General features: G+C 38.9%; 1 protein-coding gene across 10 annotated transcripts in view; it reads left to right on the forward strand.

Moving 5' to 3' along the window:
- Pag1 (phosphoprotein membrane anchor with glycosphingolipid microdomains 1) overlaps positions 1-11,814 on the forward strand; it is a 134,402-nt gene extending 122,588 nt beyond the window's left edge. For 9 of the 10 annotated variants that reach the window (XM_071602267.1, XM_071602270.1, XM_027947950.2 and 6 more), the window contains one exon: positions 2,777-11,814. In XM_071602267.1, the coding sequence (XP_071458368.1) occupies positions 2,777-3,133 (357 nt within the window). In that variant the 3' untranslated portion in view covers positions 3,134-11,814. The remainder of the gene's footprint in view (positions 1-2,776) is intronic. The other variant, XR_011704683.1, reaches the window with a different exon arrangement.
- Positions 11,815-18,941: the final 7,127 nt, after the last annotated feature.

Consider the following 18,941-nt stretch of genomic DNA (forward strand, 5'->3'; position numbering starts at 1 on the left):
CAAGTGTACCTCCAAACGGGTTCATAGACATACCCCATCTGCTGGCTTCCCCAGGAGACTACAGCAATTCCCTCCTTCTGGGTCCTTGGCAGCTCCTTTGCCTCCCTCTGGTCTGTTTTCTGCAGCCAGAGAGACACAATTGGGAAAACAAAGCAAAATATAAAGAAGATCTGGAAGCTCATCCTTGAAAATAAATCATTTCGGAGCTGAGGTTGTGGCTCAGTGGTAGAGCGCTCCCCTAGCATGCATGAGGCACTCGGTTCGATCCTCAGCACCACATAAATGTAAAATAAAGATATTGTGTCTACCTAAAACTTAAAAATAAATATTAAAAAAAGAAAATAAATAAATCTATATAAATTTTTCAAAGTACTTTACTCCTCATATTTGAGATTTGTGAAATAGCACTTTATATTTAATATTTAATAGAGTTATATTGATGAATTTTTAACTTAAAAAACTGTGACTTACAAAATTTCATTTGAGGAAGATTTAGGAAAAAAAAACAAATGTAGAAATTATTTATTTCTGTATGCCTTTAGTGATAACCTAGACTGAAACTAAGGTGTGTGTGCACTTTGAGTCCTGCTGTCTCGATTTAAAAGAGTGAAGAAGAGAGAGTCAATTATAAACAGATGAGAAATGGGTAAAGGAAAAGAGTAATTCATGTAATCCCTAAGACTGTAATAATTTATTGAGTAATAAGGATTAAGGTTTTAAAGAAAAAAATTAAAAGACTAGGTAGCAAGGGGTCTTGAGAAACTGATATATAAACTAGAAATCATAGCCATAGAAGACAAATATTCAAAAAGAATAATCAAAGGCTTGACAAGCTTTTATAAAAATTAAAAGGTGCAGTGACGCCCTGTATGCACTAGGTTTATCCCAGAGTTGCAAGTTCATGGAAGAACTTGCAACTAAAATTTTAAAAAGTAGAAAGGCCAACACCACTGTTACATTTAACTGTAAGGCACTAATAAAAACATATTTTTAAAAAAAGTATAAAGGCCAAAAAGACCCAAGAACTCTTCCTAAGAGAGGAAGATGTTAATGGCAGTGAACTTGGAAGGGGGGAGTTGAGATGGCAGTGAGGGCCACCTGTCATTGTCACTGTCCAGGTAAAGGTGAAAGATATGCTGTTATACCAATTCCCTTTGTCACTTCCATCCACGGCTTATCCCTATATAATCTGTCCCCATTTTTGGCTTTCAGACCACTTTTAGATAATAAATTCCATATGTATACCTAACTATGAAAATTGGTGTTTTTAAAATTCTTCCGAAATTGAAAGAAATTATAATTCTTCTATTTGAGAGCAATTTCCCCATTAAAAACTAAGGCGAGGGCTGGTGGCGTCCCTCAGTGGTAGAGCACTTGCCTGGCATGTGCGGGGGCCCTGGGTTGGATCCCCAGCACCCCAAAAACAAAAACCTCTAAGATGGGACTCTTCATTTAATATTTCTTAATATAATATAACTCTTCATTAAACAGTCAGATGGGCAAGGCAAGAGTCTTCCAAAGATGATTTCTCTGTCAGGGCCTCACAAAACAGACCCACCAGCCGGTAGTAAAAAGTTCTGATGCAGATGACCAGTTAACAGGCGGCAGGGCTGTCTTCAGAAGCTACTGCAGCCAGCTGGAAAGCTCGCCCACAGTCTGCGAGATGTGGGAGAACAGGAACATGTCCCTGGGCGCTCGGGAAGCCAAGCATCTGTCAGGAAACATGTTTATTTATTTCCAGGGTATTTAAATGAATTAATCACTGTGGTAAAAATAAATACAGGTAATGAAGATTATGTCTTACTGGATGATTTCTAAGAAAAATTTGGGGAGTCATACTCCCCAAATATCTGTGCATCAGTATATTTAATCTATCATGACTGAAGAATTAAATCCTTCTTGATATTATAGGTTTTGTGAAATATATTAGCACTGCCACAGTGTGTTTAGAAAGGGCCTGCCTGCTCTGACTATAGGAAAGAGTATCCCAAAAATGGTCCCCAAATTTCATTTCTGGTTGCAAAAAAGAATGAATTTTCCCATTGAAGAAAACTAAGCCTGCTCTGTAAATGTCTCTTTAACCAGTACCATGCAGCTAAGTCAGAGTGTGGTGGAGACCTGAATGCTCACAGGGACACATGTCCCAGAGCCCAACAGCCACTCACACCACCAGAAGCAGGAGGCATGGTCTCCTTCAGTGGTTCTCACACTTTAGTGGGCATCAGATTGTGAGCCCTACCCTGGAGTCTCTGAGTCAGAGGCCTTGAGGTACAGCCTGAAGATCTACCCTTCTGAAAAACTCCAATATGCTGCTGCTGTTGGTTGGAAGTCCACATTTGGAGAATTGTTGGTCTAAAACATGTCTTCTACCTTTTTTGGTAAAGCTGTAGAATGTTTGGGTAAAATATCATTCTGATATAGAAATCAAATAAAGGAGGGTGTGTGCCAGGTCCTGGGGTGTCCTGAGCTCCCACCATTGCCTGTGCCTTTTAGTCCCCTCAGTAGACTCATGGAACTCAGTTTGCACAGAATTAAGCAAATAAGATTGATCTATTTACAAAGTTTGAAGATAACATCTGTCATTATTCTCTGGTAATGGACTCCAGAATTAGTACAGATAAGTAAAACAAATCTTAAAGACATACACACACTCATGCGTGCGTGCACACACACACACAGATGCCCATGAGTGCTAAGTATATAACTTGTCATCCGAGAGGGGAGGAAGAAGTCACATCTTGAAGCCTGTTTATTCAGTTCTCCCTCTGTTTCCTAGATCTCCGCCATGTACTCATCAGTGAATAAGCCTGGACAGTCAGTGCATAAACCAGGACATAAAGCGCTAGAATCTACCTACACCACCATTCAAGGTGCCCCTCAGAGGTCTCCCTCTTCTTGTAATGACCTCTATGCCACCGTTAAAGACTTTGAGAAAACTCCAAACAGCACGCTTCCACCGGCAGGGAGACCCATGGAGGAGCCAGAGCCCGACTATGAAGCAATACAGACTCTAAACAGAGAAGAAGATAAGCCCCCCCTGGAGATTAATGGCCACCCTGGTCTTGTCCCCAAGGAGAACGACTATGAGAGCATTGGGGACTTGCAGCAATGCAGAGATGTCACCAGGCTCTAGCAACCCAGAAGACAACTCCAGAGAGCCTGTGGTTAGTATCTGGGGACAGTTCTGTGGGGATAAGAAGTGACATCAATCTCTGCTATATATGCTGCTTTCGTAAAACTGAAGATGATTGCACATGCCACGACTGTTTCCCCAGTTCCTGAAACTCTGATGTCCAGACCTGGCTGTCCCCAAGTGTGCACCTGCCTGCCCCAGGAGACACCCCAGCACACGCACACCCTCTCACCATCCACAAAAGATCCCAGCTGTCAGGGTTTATCCCTCTAGTAAGGACAGCCATGCTGTAGGGAAGAACTACACTCAGCAAGAACTGCACTTCCACCTGCCTGAAATACTGCCATTTGGAAGAACCAGGTTTTTCTTCCTGTCTTTTCTTTTCTCTGTCTGCTACCAACCTTAAAAATATATGGCATGTTCCCCTATAAAATCTTCTGATTTATACAGTCCAATCCAAGGAAATTCTCCTACAGGGCTTGGCAATGGTTTTCAACAGAGGCGAGATAGGATGGGGAGAAACCGGTGTTGCTGGTCCCCACCCATCTCACTCGTCCTCTTCCCAGAGCTGCAACTTTCGTCTCTGGGAATCCAAACTATGCATAGGTTTGGGGCAGGAGGTCCCTTGAGTCTCTTAGGTCTTCGTTCCTTTTTATTTTGGTACTGTGCATCAGCAGCCTTTCCCCAAAGTACTTGAAGTCAGTTTTAGATGCTTTGTTTTATTTTTCTAATCAAAACCTTGGGAACTCGTCAGAGCCTTTTCAGTATTTTCAATGAATATCGTGGTACGTCTATACTCCTGAAGCCCAGAGCTCATTCCTTCCAAACAGAGAGCCTTAATCTTTATGTTGGAACACAGACCACATAAGTGGACGGCAGCGAGGCATCCATACTGGAAGGGCTGTGGACATGGTATTTCCAGTGATCGTCGCCGCCCACACCAACTGTGTAGACTTGCATAAGTTGTCTACACCCTAAGGTAATCTAAGACTAAAATATAAACATTTATTTTTATTATATAAATTTATAAGATGTTTTATGTTTAATGCCTAATTTCTAGAAAGTGCCAGAAAAATGTATATTAACTATTTTGATTTTATGTACAATGATTTATACTCTCATTTTGAAAAGACACCACAAAGCACATAAGCTAGATAATGACAAGTAACTGTTTTTTTGTTTGTTTGTTTTTGGTAACAAACATTTAAAACTTTGAAGGTTTTTAAAGACTCAACTTCTCAAATGGTACTTGGAACTCTCCTCATCAATAACCTACAGCAGTTGTGATAGGAATAAATAATCCATTTCAGTGATTGTGGGGGGGGCTACTGAAATATTTGAAATGGTGAAAAAGGATGGAAGAATAAAATATGACAAGGAGTTATGAACTTCCTAAAAGTATCATACTTTAATAAAGTTTAATAGCATTTTTAAAGAAAACAGTGATGAATTCTACAGTCCAGGGCTTGCCAGTACAAATTGCCTATTAGAATTTTTTCCTTCATTTGACAAAAATCAGTGGCTGAAAGTAGCTCAGACTAAGAGGTCAGCCTGGTTTGAATTTAATCATCTCTTTAAGTCTTATATGGCCAACATTGGAAAACTTGTTCACTTGTCATTTGAAGTGCCATCAAGTGTAGGCTACAGAAGGGGAACCTTCCTACACTGATTAAAAAAAAAAGAAAGAAAGAAAAAGGTCATAATCCTATGCCAATGTGACATCTGTGACTTTAAACATTTAATAATCTTGCTGTTTTCCTTCCTTATGAAGAATGCAATTGGGAAAATGAAGCATCTTGAAAATGTAGAGACCAGCCCGCTGGTATGTGTCCCTCTATTTGTAGATTGGTTTTGTGAAGACTTTGTATTATACTTTTGAAATTGTACAGTGAACTCTGTTGGGGAACACTGGTTGGTTGCCATTCATTGTCCGTCCACTAAGTCTCTCCCATGAAGAAGTCAAGTGCATGAACACAATTATTGTTGATTAGAAAACAAGGGTGGAATAACCTTGAATCTCTTGAGAGAAGTTTATCAGGAAAGTTCAAGGCACTTCTCTGTATTCAGACCTTTCATAAGCTCTGCTCTGCCTGCTGATTTTCACTGCTTTGTATGAATGAGTTTGACCCAGCAATCTCAGGTCACAGGTTCTCTTAGTAAATGGGAACAGCCGCCTGCACACAGCACGCTGCTGTACCCTCCTCTGTGGGCACCTTCCAGGTCAAACGTTTCATTGCATTTCATAATATCTGACTTATAGCCAGGGAAATAGGTATGATCTCTATTAAAGTGTAGAATACTTTCTTTAGAGACAAGTTCATCATTAATAATCACGTCATAGTAAAATTTCATTATCAGAATTTCCTCCAGAAGAGTTCAAATATAGGTTATGCAATATAGTCATAAAATATGCACTGAAATAACTCTCTTAATTTGAGAACAAGTGGTGAGAATACGTTGTGATAGAAAATATTCTAAGTGTACTTTAAAAAGAACTCTAAAGCCCTCCTGCAAAAATTCTAGAAGAATATATGATAGCACAGTCCATCAGGATGGGGGAGGGAGATGCAGAATGAACTCTAGGAAGACAGCTTGGCTCTTCAGAGCACCGGGTGTTTTATTGAAGTGTATTTATTGATGTCTCACCTTTGTTTGGACTTTATTGTGCGGTTTTTCATAAATTTCATGTCTTTGTTCAAAATCTGTACTCCAGTCTTAGAGTTAGAAGCCTGTGGCTTCTTTTTAAAAGTTTGATCTTGATCTTAATGCTACAGAGTTTAAATGTATGAAAGGTGATTGTCAAAAACAATTCACTGTATATTTAAAATTCACCACTGACATCTACAGTATGCATCTAGTTATAATAACCTAGGTTATGTGAAATTATATAAAAAGATAATAAGATTAATAAAAATTTTGTGCTATAAATCAGAATTATAAATCTACCTTGGTTGAGAAATCTTTGTTCAGATATTTTTAAAGTTTAGGAGCATTTTTTGTGCTGCTTTTAGTATTTCCCAAGTATAGTTAGCAGAAAGTTAATGTGTCATATGTGAAATGTTTAAGGAATTCTAGAAGAGAGTAGTTTTTGAAAATGTATTTGCTACATATTTTTTTTCTCCTCCTGATCTAAATTACATCATTAAGTCAGTTAAAGCTTTTAAAGATACCAGTATTCTTTGTGGGGGGAAAAGGTTAATCACTGATTTATCCACCATCAAAATCCCAGAGTTAATTCTAATTGAGTTCTAAGTTAACAATAGGTAGTCAAAGTATGAAAATTTAATCTTAGTATGTCACTATATCTATTTCTTTTATTCAGTTTTCAAATTAGAACGTTACTTACCTTAAATTACTTACCTTAACTTGGAATAAACTACACACACACACACATATGTATTGTTGCTCTGCACAGCTCTGGTGCTTGATTAATTGGCATACGCTCTATTAAGTATTTATCATATGACTATGATGAACTCTTGGTCATAAAAAACAGGATTACAAGAAACAGTCCTCCAATAGTTTGCATTTGGTAATTAAGAGAAAACCTTCTAGAGTGCACCTCATTTAATTTCTCTAATGAATACATTCAGATTTTAAATTATGTCTATAATTCTCTTGGCTGAAAAACAGTGGTATTTTAAGATTTCATTAGACATGTTCTGTCTGAGAGGAAGAAATGTACATAGGTGTGCTTCTCAGATAAGTGTGTGAGAAGAGATTTGGTCAAAAGCATCAAGTGAATGACCCTGAGCCAGGATGGAGCCCAGGTCAGGTGACTCCCAGTGTCCCAGTACCAGTGACTGGTTACCTGGTGGTGGTGATCTGTTTTGTTTTAAAACCCAGAGGTTTTTATAGCAGAATCAACATCGATGTGATATGATATGCAAAACAGCCCTGAGAGGACACCATGGCTAAGATTACAAAGCTCCAGCTCAAGAGTGAATTAGAATTGTGTAAATGAGTGACATTTTTTCAACATTCCTTGTAATAGTTAAGTCTGTGTACTCTTGTGATGCTGTTCTTCTAAAAGTATTGATTTCAGGTACCCAGCCAAGCTTTGTCTGCTGGAAGCACAGTAGATACTGATGGTTATTTCCTGGAAATCTTGACAGGCTTATTGTACTGTGTTCACTGGGAAAAGTTAAAGTGTAATGTTTGGTGTTGAGAAGTGACTGATGTGAAAATAGGAACATGTGTCTATAATATCAAATATGGCTTTATTTGCAGTGGAATCTAACTTCCTTATCTTGTAGTAGCATTTCCTTGCTCTGTGTTATAACTTTTTTTAAAATCCATTATTCCTTGCAGTGGCATTAGACAAGTTGAACACACCAAGACTGAAAGTGTTCAACTTAAGAGATCAATCCAGGAGCCCGGATGAGTTAGAATTTTTATCTGGAATTTGCATGTGAAATTTTAAAATCATAGTCCAGAAGAGAACAAACATTATGTAATGGTGTTGTTTTTAATCCCTTTGCTCATTTTTAAGTCTTGATCACATCTAATTTCTAGTATTTCTGAAATATTTCATTTATTTTCATGTTCTTTAATGAAAAATTATAGTTCAAATTCCTCAACATGTCAGACTTTTGAAATGAGAAAAGTTGTTTGTTTAAAGATTGTTTTTAAAAATCTGATTTGGAATTCATTTATCTTAAAGCAGAAAGATTTTTCTTTGCTTGCCACTTACATACGATGGGTAATTTTCAAAAAAGTATTGTGCTACGGTTGTTTTGTATCACCTATGTAATGTATTGTAAAGGTGGGTGATTATCATTCCTCAGATTTCTGTATGTTAAATTATCAACAGTAAAATGTTTTAATGTTGTTATCTTTTAGATACTTGTGTTATGTTAACATGTCTCATGTTTTCTGGAGGAGATTGAAATATAGCCCCCTGCCCAAATCTGTTATTTGTAAATAAGAATTATCATTTCATTGTTCATGCATTTTTTTTCCTCATAAAAATGGTTACCCCAAAAGTGACATACTATCTAAAGGGTGGACCTGATCAGTTGAGAATACTCCCCCTTACTCAAAAAATAGTAAAATATAATTTCTGAAACTTAACAGAAGTTTTACGCATTGTCTCAAAAGGTCTTTGTAATGGTCAAATTATCCAATTCATAAAACCATGGGGAAGTTGCTTTTAATACTTAAGTGAGAATTTTTAAACCTTAGTTGTAAGTGCAAAAATGTCTTTTAGATATTGAGTCTCCCTCACTCCTTTGAAGAAGGGAGTCTAAAGAACGGGGTCATGAGGTTAATATTTCTTCCTGCCTTATTTTGGCTTGTCCTGCACAGATTCTGTCACTTTCCTTTGAATACCACCACACCTGGGGTTTTTTTCCCCACCCAGACCTCTCCGCCTGCTACTTAAAGGACATCCACTAACATTTTTCAAATCACAATCCCCCATTATCTCAGACCCTGCCAGCCAGCCCAGAACCATTCTCCAAAACTGCTGGTGACCAGACAGTTCTGCCCAAGTCAGATTTCCCTGCTTCACAGGGTACCAAGACCATAGATCATCCTAGGGAAGCAGGTGTTGGTGTTTTTTGTCACAAGTGTTGCTAAACCATATACGCTCCTGCCCACCTCTTTCATGAGCATAATTGACATTAAGAAAAGAACTTTTGGGGGCTGGGGCTGTAGCTCAGTGGCAGAATGCTTGCCTAGCATGTATAAGGCACTGAGTTTGTTTCTTAGCATCATATAAATATAAACAAAATAAAGGCATGCTGTTCATCTACAACTAAAAAAAAAATTCAAAAAAAAACAGAACTTTTTAAAATGGTGAGGAAGAATCAAACTCACAAGTTCAGAAATATTAGCACCGTACTGTTACCAAATAACAAGTAAGCTTGCTTTCCCCCACAGTGTTCCAAGGCTTGCGTGTGTCCCCACATGTCCCAGGGAAGGAGTAGCCTCACTGAGCATCCTGTTGAAGGTAGCCCTCTATCAGCTGCACAGCAATTATTGTCAGTAAAGTAGGAGAAAGCTGGTTATTCCAATGGGAAAATTATTAATAATTTTTAATCACTTGTATTAATCATAATTATTTTTAATCATAATTATTAATCACTTTACAAATAAATTGAATGTAAAATGTCTTAGCCATCCAACTCTTATACTCTCTTCCCTTGGGAAATGGTGCTTATGAGCTATGTTAGTTAAAAACTAGTTTGTGCTACTCTCCCAGGTCTCAAGAAAACTGACAATGTTCAAGCATCTAAATACAAAGTTATCAGATATTGAGAATAACTGTATCTAAATACAAAGTTATCATTTATAGGCAAAGGTTTGATTTATGGAATGCAATACTATTTTAACTACTGGCACAGGTGAATGGGTGATAAAGCAGTCTAGATTCTCATTTTCTACATATTTAAGGCACCAAGATGTGTCTAGTTTTGATTTTTAAACTTCCTTGTAGTTCATCATAGTTATTTGAATATTCTAGAGTATAACTTTTTCAAAATTAAAAGTATACATATCTGTTCATTCTCTCTATATATATTTTTTGTTGCTGTTGTTTGTTTGTTTGTTTTGTTTCGTTTTGTTTTAAAAGTTCACCCTGAATGGTGAACTAAAGCTAGAAGACAGACTAGTCTTGGTGCTTGGAGCCTACAGTTCAGAATTGCCTTGTAATGTCCTGGTTTGATTTTGTTTAGTTTCCTTTTTAACTCAACAACTTGGAAACAATGAGTTTAAAAGGCACTATTTTCAACCAAGTACAGTGGCACACACCTGTAATCCCAGCTATTTGGGAGGCTGAGGCAGGAGGATTGCAAGTTCAAGGACAGCCTCAGAAATTTAGCAAGACCCTGCCTCAAAATAAAAAATAAAAAGGGCTGGGAATGTGACTCAATGGTAAAACACCCCTGGGTTCAATCCCTGGACTAAAACATAAACACACACTCTCCCTACTCCCACTCTCTCTATGTTTCCCTTTCCCTTCTTAAGCTGAAAGAGAATTTTTTTTTCTTTTTTTAGTCTTTATCTCCCATTTAGAGAGTAAAGGCTTCCTGAATGACAGCAGTGTCCTTCCCTCAGTGAAGCTGCTAAAACCAAAAGCTGGAGTCTACTATTTGCAAACGATTTTGAGATGAGAACATTGCTTTGACAGGCTTCCATGCATTTTTCCATGTAAAACTCATAGAAGAACCTGATGTGACACTGGCCACCGATCCCTTAGCTCGCTTGCTTTTTTAAAATTTATTTTCCACATCTAGGCTTCTCTGGTGTTTTTTGTTGTTGTTTTGGAACCACCAGAACCTTAATTTCTCTGTGCTGCTCCACATCTGCCCGCAGATGTCCCAGAGGGGGTCAGTACCTTTAGCAGGGCTTGCCTCTTAGGAGAAGCAATTCACCTGTGCCAGTAGTTAATCAAAGAAAACTGAATATTAGGTTCAAGTCAACAACTTGTAACCTGAGAGCATGCTCTATTCCTTAGATTTTGACACTTATTTAAAAATTTTTTTTTCTTCCTTTGAGTATAGACTATATATATATTTGACTCGGAGAGGGGTAAGGGATTAATAGTAAAATTTGAACCAAGTGACCTGGGTGACTTACTGCCTTTGTGTTTCTCATCTGTATGTCTGTCTGGAAAATGTATGTTACTAACTCCCTCTCTACCACCTGGAGTCTTTTAAGGAGTGAACAGAAAATATGTATCCATGATAAAACTATTTAGACGTTTTCTTCTTTTTTTAAAACTCAGGAATAAACCTGGTTTGCAGATAACATAATATGGCCACAAAAACTAAAATTTGGATGTGACTAAGAGGATTCTTTCAAATTATCTTCTGTGTTCCAACTAGGAAGAGAAACTCCTTGAATGAATGAAAAAAGCAAAACGAAAACTTCCCTAAGCTCTTTCTAGAAGAGTGTAACATCAATTTGCCATCCATCCCAGAATGGTTCTTGCCTTTAATATTTCAACAATTTTTATGAGTGAAAAAAATGCACTTTTTTTATTTCTTGGAAAAGTGAATTGAGGTGTTGAATTAGATGCTCTAATGGAACAATTTAGTTGAAACAATAACATTGGTTTTGGAGACAAGAGCACAGGGCTATGGTACCTGTTCCAGCATTGACTTTACTGTGTGACCTCAAAGAAATGATTTAACTTCTCTGTGCCTCAGTTTCTCCATATACAAAATGGGGATAATGATATCAACCATTGCCTACCTCATAGGGATGTTTTGGGGACAAATGAGATAATATAGATAAGTATGAATGCTTTGACCTCTTTGGAAGAAAGGTGCTATATAAATTGAAGCTGTATTGTTTTTAATGATACAATGATTAATTATGTTAGAGTTTAGATAATAGCAATACTGTTAGTCATGTTAAGAATCTCTTTCAATTTGATGCATATTTCCAATTCTCTTCTGTGGCTAGATCTTGATTATTCATTCAGTAATGGTACCTAAAGAACTGAAGTGGGTATTTGTTTTCTGTGTTCCTGCTGGTAGTACTTCAATTCTGAATATTCAGAAAAGGCTGGAGTGTAGCTTGTAATATCTTATAGTTTACATGTAATGAACCTTATTCAAGCTGTATATAAAAAGTATAATTACATGTAAATAGCAGGTACACTGTAATTAAAGGCACTTATCAAATTGTCTTTGTTCTTTTTTAATTATAATAAAGGTCAGTTTTATATAAAAGCCTGTTAAAATTCATTTGGTATTTGGAAAGGTCAAGAAGAGCTGATTCGTATACTCTTAGTACATAGCCAGGATTGGGGACTCCCTCAGTCAGCTCACCACCCTGACAGGAAGGGGAATATGAGTAAATCTCAGACCAAAGTGAGTAGCAATTAGGGTCAAAATCTGCAGAAAAGAACCTGCAGATTTGCATCCCAGTTCCTAGGTGACTGTGGGCTTATAGCATAGAACTGACTAAAGGGTTACCTGGGGGACTAAGGTCTTCAGCATGGTACCCAGAAAATGCTAAATGCTCTTAAATACTAGCAAGACCAACTTACACAACAACCCTGGGAAATTTTGGGTGGTGTCTGTCTACACTTGACAGGTACTTCTAGGAAAGTGAGCAAGCAGTGCCCAGGTCTTGAGAACCCATCTGCAAATCCACTGAAGGGACCAAGTAAATCCAGGAGAAGGTCTCAGAGCAAATGGCTTTACTTAGAATTTAACCTTGGCCACTCTCTCCTGATGAAGACTGACCTTGAGGACTGGGGTTGTAGCTCTGGGGTGGAGCACTTGCCTGGCATGTGTGTGGCACTGGGTTCAATCCTCAACATCACATAAAAATAGATAAATAAAGATATTGTGTCCATCTACAACTAATATGTGGGTGGGGGAGACTGGTCTTGGAGCCAAAAGATGTAACAGTGAGGGTTTTCTTTTGTGTTCTGTCTCCTTTTAATCTGTGCCCCTGAACTCGAGATGCCCCAAGCCCTGTATTCTGTATTCCCTCAGATAAGACCAACCCACAGCTGAGCCTCCCTTTCTGAGCCTATTCCTTGCTCTTTCCTTCTGTCCCATCCCATCTGCACCAGGATACTAACCTCATGGCCCTATTTCTCCAGGGACTCACATGCTCATTTCTAACCAGCTAACTCCTCTCTCCTATGGAGTGGGTAAATATCCCCCCTACTCTTAGGACCATTCACAGTTTAAGGAGCTTGCTCTTGGGGCTCTTGAACAGAACCATCCTTCACTCTAATGATGGGCGTTGCAAGCCCAAGAGAGGCTGCAGGAAGTATACAGGGTGGAAGAGGCAGAACAGGGAGCCATGGCTTCCCCAGACTATAGGCCATCTCACCTGGGGCCTGCTGAGCCCTCAGAGGCCATGTTTGCCCCTTTCCCGTGTCAAAGGACTTAGCTTCCCTTGCATTTGCTGTAAAGCATTAATGGCAGCCTGGAGGCAAATGTAGGGAAATTCCTGATCATCTTGGTTTCCAACCCTGGATTCATTTCTAACCATGTGGGAGAACTGCCTCTCCTTTCTAAGACCCATTAGTCTCAATGCCATTCCATATGTGAAACCTTGGAGCTAAGAAAAGCTTGTTCTGAGTCTTTGGGAGACAGAACCAGTCATTGCACCTGGACTAACTGAGCAAATTGAAGTTCTGGAGCTCAGAAAGTTAGTAGGGTTTCTGTCGTCTTGGAATAGAGTCTCTGCTATTCTAGCAGAAGTACACTGCCAATTCCAGCACTCAGCAGACAGTTAGCAAATGTTCATTGAGAAATAAGAATTCAGATTCCCTAATTATGGTGACTCAAACATATCCCACTCACTTTGTCATTGTTTTAAAAAATGATTCGGTCGTCCACTTTTCTGCCTCTGAGACTGCAGTCTGCATTATGGCTCTATTCATTTAAAATATGATCTAGGACCTTACTATACCTTTAAGGTTTGTTTTTTGGGGGGTTTTAGCACTGCTGGGGATTGAACCTGGGGACCTTACGCATGCTAGGTTAGCATTCTACCACTGAGCTATGTCCCCAGCTACCTTTAAGGCTGTCATTCTGATTGTTTGCTCTCATCCTAGTTGATTCTTAAAATCTTAAGGCTGGACCTCAGGGGCTCCAAAGCCAACTGTCTTACCAGGCATCACATCTGTTTGCAAGATATCTCCATCTGTATGTCCTGTTGTCATCTCAAAATGTGATCATTCTGGAGTGGAATCATCTTTCTCAGCTGTCTCATTTTGGCATTTGGGGCACATTTGAGATGTGAAGTGGCCTTCATAACATATACTGCAGTTTTCTACACATAGCAAGCACCAAATAAGTGTTTGGTCTGGCTCGAATTCTCTCACCTCTCTATCATCCATAGTCCTATGAGTACATCTTGTAATAGTGTTTTTCAAGTTTACCATTTTATTCTTGAGCTTTTCCAAAAGCTTCTCTGTGATGGTGAATTTTTGAAGAGATGGCTGAGTAACAAGGTAGGGATGTGCTCCAAACTAGACCAATGCAAAAAGTGGTGGGGGAGAAAGAGAGGCATCTAACTTGGAGATAAGCAGCCTCACCACCTGGCAGAGGGGTCTTCTGAAACAGACCTCAAAGCAAACAGCTTTCAATGCTCAAGACTAAAAGAGAAAAAAAAAATCATTGCAACATCAAAGTAGAAAGACAAGTTAACAGGAAAACTAAAGAAACCACAGGAAATCCACTTATTGATTCATTCTCTAAATATTTACTCAGCACTTAGTTTGTTCCAGGTGCTGAAAGACAGTGACAGAAGAGAGACAAAACTCTTGTCTCATTGGCGCTCACATTGTAATGGTTTTAGTGTCTACCTTTAAATGTTTGGCACACACATTTAAATTCTCAGGGAATGTAGTATCCTGATATCTCAGCCAATTGTATGGTCTCTGGAGATCCACTTTAGATAAAAGGGGTCTGTGAGCAGGTTATAGTTTATATGAGTTCAAAAGGTTAATTCAAAGAAAGAGCACTCCAGGCATGGCACCCAGCCAACACCAAAGCTCCAAGCCAGGAAAACACCGACCTTCTCATACACATATACACAAGTTAATGCAGGGTCAACCCGCCGGACCCCAGATGTCTCTCTCTCCACCATGCTTGCCCATGTCTAGCCATTCCCCTCCTGAGTACCTCTGCAGCACCCCAAATCAACCTTACATAATATTACTAGAATTATCCTTCCAAAAAGCAAGCCCATTTGGGTAAGGAGACAAAGACAGATTACTCAGTAAGGTAAGTACTACACCCCTACTATTTCCCGACACTGTTCCAGGTGTTGAGGATGCAGGAGTAAATAAAACAAGAGCTTCTACTTCAATGAACATTGAGTCTAGTGGGAGAAGAACATAAACAACTTGTCAAAACAAATTCAGATCCTAAGTGTGATGAATAAAACAAGATAGATAAAGGAAATAAATGAGGATGAAGTAAAGAGTTCCAGAGTTTATGGGTGAGGAGAGAGGATACCTTTTTCTTGTAGGTAGACCAGTGAGTGACCTGGAGCCATATAAAACGTGAGGAGCAAAACATTCCAAGAAAAGAGCAATCCCAGGGCTGAGGTGGTGGCTCACTGGTAGAACACTTGTCTAGCATGTGTGAGGCACTGGGTTCGGTTCTTACCACCACATATAAATAAAGGTCTATCAACAACAACAAAATATTAAAAAAAAGAGCAATCCCAAAGAACTCTAAAGAGGAAAAGAGGCTGTTCTAAAACCTCCATGGAGTCCCAGTGATAAAGAATGGGGGAAAAAAATTTAAAGATGAGCAGGGGTCAGATCCAATAAAGCAAAGTAGACCAAGATCAGGAATTGAGATGTGATTCTAGGAGCAAAGAGAAGGCATTGAACGATGTCAAATGGGTTTAGCAACAATTATCTTTCCATACCAAAAAAAAATTGGATTTACAATTTATATTATAAATGAAAATAAATTTGATATTAAGAGATAAAGAACTAACAGAATAGCTGTAACAATATAAACCTGCCATTTATGAGGTGCCATTCAATATGCATTTAATTGTATTAACACCTTTAATCTTTTTTATCCACATTTTTTTGGTGCATTATAGTTGTACGTAATGATGGAATTTGTTGTTACGTATTTGTATAAAAAAAATACCAATATAATTTGGATAATATTCCTCCCCAGCACACCACCCCTCACTTCCCTCCTCTATTCTGCTCTCCTCTTTATCTTCCACGTATGAGAGAAAACACAACCCTTGATCTTCTGAGTTTGACTTATTTCACTTAGCACAATGGTCTTAAAAGTTCCATCCATTTTCCTGTAAATGACACCACCTTTAATCTTAAAAACAGACTATAAGTTAAATACTCTTATTCTCACTATACAGATGATCAAACTGAAGCAGCACAACTAAGTTGTCCAGCTTTGGGAGGGATCTGAACTCAGGTAGTTCATCCCAGGCCTCAATTCTTTTTTTTAATATTTATTTTTTAGTTAGACACTATATCTTTATTTTATTTTTATGCGGTGCTAAGGATCGAACCCACTGCCTCATGCATGGTGGCAGCACTCTACCACTGAGCCACAACCCCAGCCCCAGGCCTCAGTTCTTAATCAAAATAGTGCTATGAAGATTTTTAGTAGGGTTTAGAACAGAAGGATTTCTCAAGCAATGCCCAAAAAAGCACAAATCATAAAGGAAGACACTGATATATTTGTCTTCATGAATTTATAAAACTTCTTTATAAATGTTTAAATATATGCATCAGGATAAGAAGCAACATATCTGCCATGATCTCATTCACCTAAAGTACGCTTGCACAAAGTAGGAACTCCTAAACATATGTCAAGGGATGGATGGTACATGAGTAGGTAGTAGGTGAATAATATTTAAGTCTATGTGTAGCCGGCTCCCAAGCTGTACACGTGTGCTGGTGACATAAAGGTGAATTCAGTGTGTGGGAGATGCAAGCATTTGCAAGGAGTTAAAGGGCTTCAGCCAGAGGCAGTTGGAGTTTGTACTGGGAAGTGTGAGGACCAAAGGCAGGAGACCAGTTCACACATAATGAGGGGTTTCACCAGGCAAACACAATAGAGGAAAAACACAAAGATGCTAATTCTCAACCTAATTGAGTGGTAGAACAGAAGAGATCTGATGACTGCTGCAATGTAAAGGATTAAGAACATACAGATGTAAAGATAATTCTTGGATTTCTGGATAAATGATGATATTACAATAGGTATAGAAAGAGAAAGTTTGAAGGGGAATAGATAATGATTTAAGTTGGGACTTAGAATATGCACCTCTCACTTTCCACAAGTAATAACACATTATTATTTCCTACTGATTTCATAATTATTTAATAATATTGCTTTGAGCCTGGTGAAATGGCGCACACCGGTAATCCCAGCAACTCAGGAGAAAGAGGTAGAAGGATCACAAGTTTGAGGCCACATTCAGTAACTTAGTGAGACCTTTTCTCAAAAACAAAAAACTGGAGCTAGCCGGGCGTGGTGGCACATGCCTATGATCCCAGCGGCTCCAGGGCTGAGACAGGAAGATTGAGAGTTCAAAGCCAGCCTCAACAAATTAGCAAGGCACTAAGCAACTCAGCGAAACCCTGTCTCTAAATAGCATACAAAAAAGGGCTGGGGGGTGTAGCCCAGTGGTTGAGCATCCCTGGTTCAATCCCTAGTAACACCACCCCCCAAAAGAAAGAACTGGTATATATGGCTCTAGAGATATATAGCTCAGTGACAAAGTGTCTGTAAGTTCCACCTCCACTACCAGAATAATAATAATATTGCTTTGAGCTTGTTGATGAAAGATAATTTGTACTATTATTACATGGAGTTGAGGGAGGAAAGGTGTAAGCTCTCCAATTATAATAAATTGAAAAACCTGAACCAAATCAGTGGGTTGTTCCACATGGAGACTTCATTGATCGTTTTCCAAAAATCTCATAGCTATTGTCCATTAACAGTATATGAACCCCAGCCCCAGAAAATAAGTGTTGTAGGATATGATCATGTCAGCACTGGATGAAAGTCCACAGTTACTTGAATGAAGACTAGCTTAGTAACCAAATTGAAGTACAACATAGTGGAGACCAAGAGAACAGCTAAAAAGAAGAAAGAGTGTTAGGCATGGTGGCACACGTCTATAATTCCAGCAATTTGGGAGACTAAGGCAGGAGGATCACAAGTTCAAGGCCAGCCTAAGCAACTTAGCAAGACCCTATTGCAAAAGAAAAAATAAAAATGACTAGGAATGTAGTTCAGTGGTAAAGCATCTCAAGTACAAAGAAGAAGAGGAGGAAGAGGAGGAGGGGAAGGAGGAAGAGGAGGAATGAATGCACAGAGAACTAAACTATTAACCTGATTAGCATTTTTTAATTTAAGGTAAAATAGTTTACACACACACACACAGTTATCTCCTTTACTAGCTCTTCTTGCTCATATTTTTCTACATGGTCTTCAATTCTCTGGTGCTTCTCTCATTTCATTATTTCTCATAACCAGTTGGATCCAGTGTCCTTGAATTGTCCTCAGTGTCTTTCACTTGCTTACCATCCACATCTTGTTGCATGCAGAAGGGTAAAACTAACAGATTGACTGTTTTCTTGGGAAAATGTTAAATATTCATATCCCTTGGCATCAATGGCTTCTTCCTGAGTCCTGAAATAAAGCAGCCATGTGTATAGAGCCCTGCTTGTGCTGTGCCTCCTAAACCAAATGCCCCTCTCTCTCTGGCTCTAGGGAATGCAAGCCCTTGCCTTGGCAAAGCCCCATGCCTTCCAGACTTCACAGATTTCAGGGAAGGTCAAGCTCTCATTGGAAATTTCAACAAAATTAGTTTCCATGTAAAGTAAGGTTATAGTTGGGTCAAGGTTATTCTCAGCCTTCTGTAGAATGCCAGGGACTTCAACAGGGACCAACTGCTCTTGATCTCTGTTAAACCATCCACCTCGTTTTCCTCTGTTTCTAATTCTACAATAACCCAAGGCCCACTTTTTAAATTTCCCTCAAAATTGCACCCACATAGCATTGATCAAGGTAACAGATGTCACACAAAGCAAAAGTTGGAACTGAATATTAAGCATCTTGGATGGAGTGGGGAGCTCACCCCCCACATCCTTGCTCACCAACACTCTCCCCTCAGTCTCCTCATTTGAATGTGCAGGGCAATTCCATTTTCCACTCCCCACTGGGCTCAAGACTTTCCATCACATATTCTAAGACTGCTTGATGTGCTGCTTGAAGACAAAATATCATCTGCTCTGGATCTCCTTCTTTGCCACAAAAATAAACAGACAGTAGCATTAAAGTTTCACTACTTTTTTGCTCTTCCACAGCATGCCTATAAT

Source organism: Marmota flaviventris, chromosome 15, assembly GCF_047511675.1.
Source record: "Marmota flaviventris isolate mMarFla1 chromosome 15, mMarFla1.hap1, whole genome shotgun sequence".
NCBI lineage: Eukaryota > Metazoa > Chordata > Mammalia > Rodentia > Sciuridae > Marmota > Marmota flaviventris.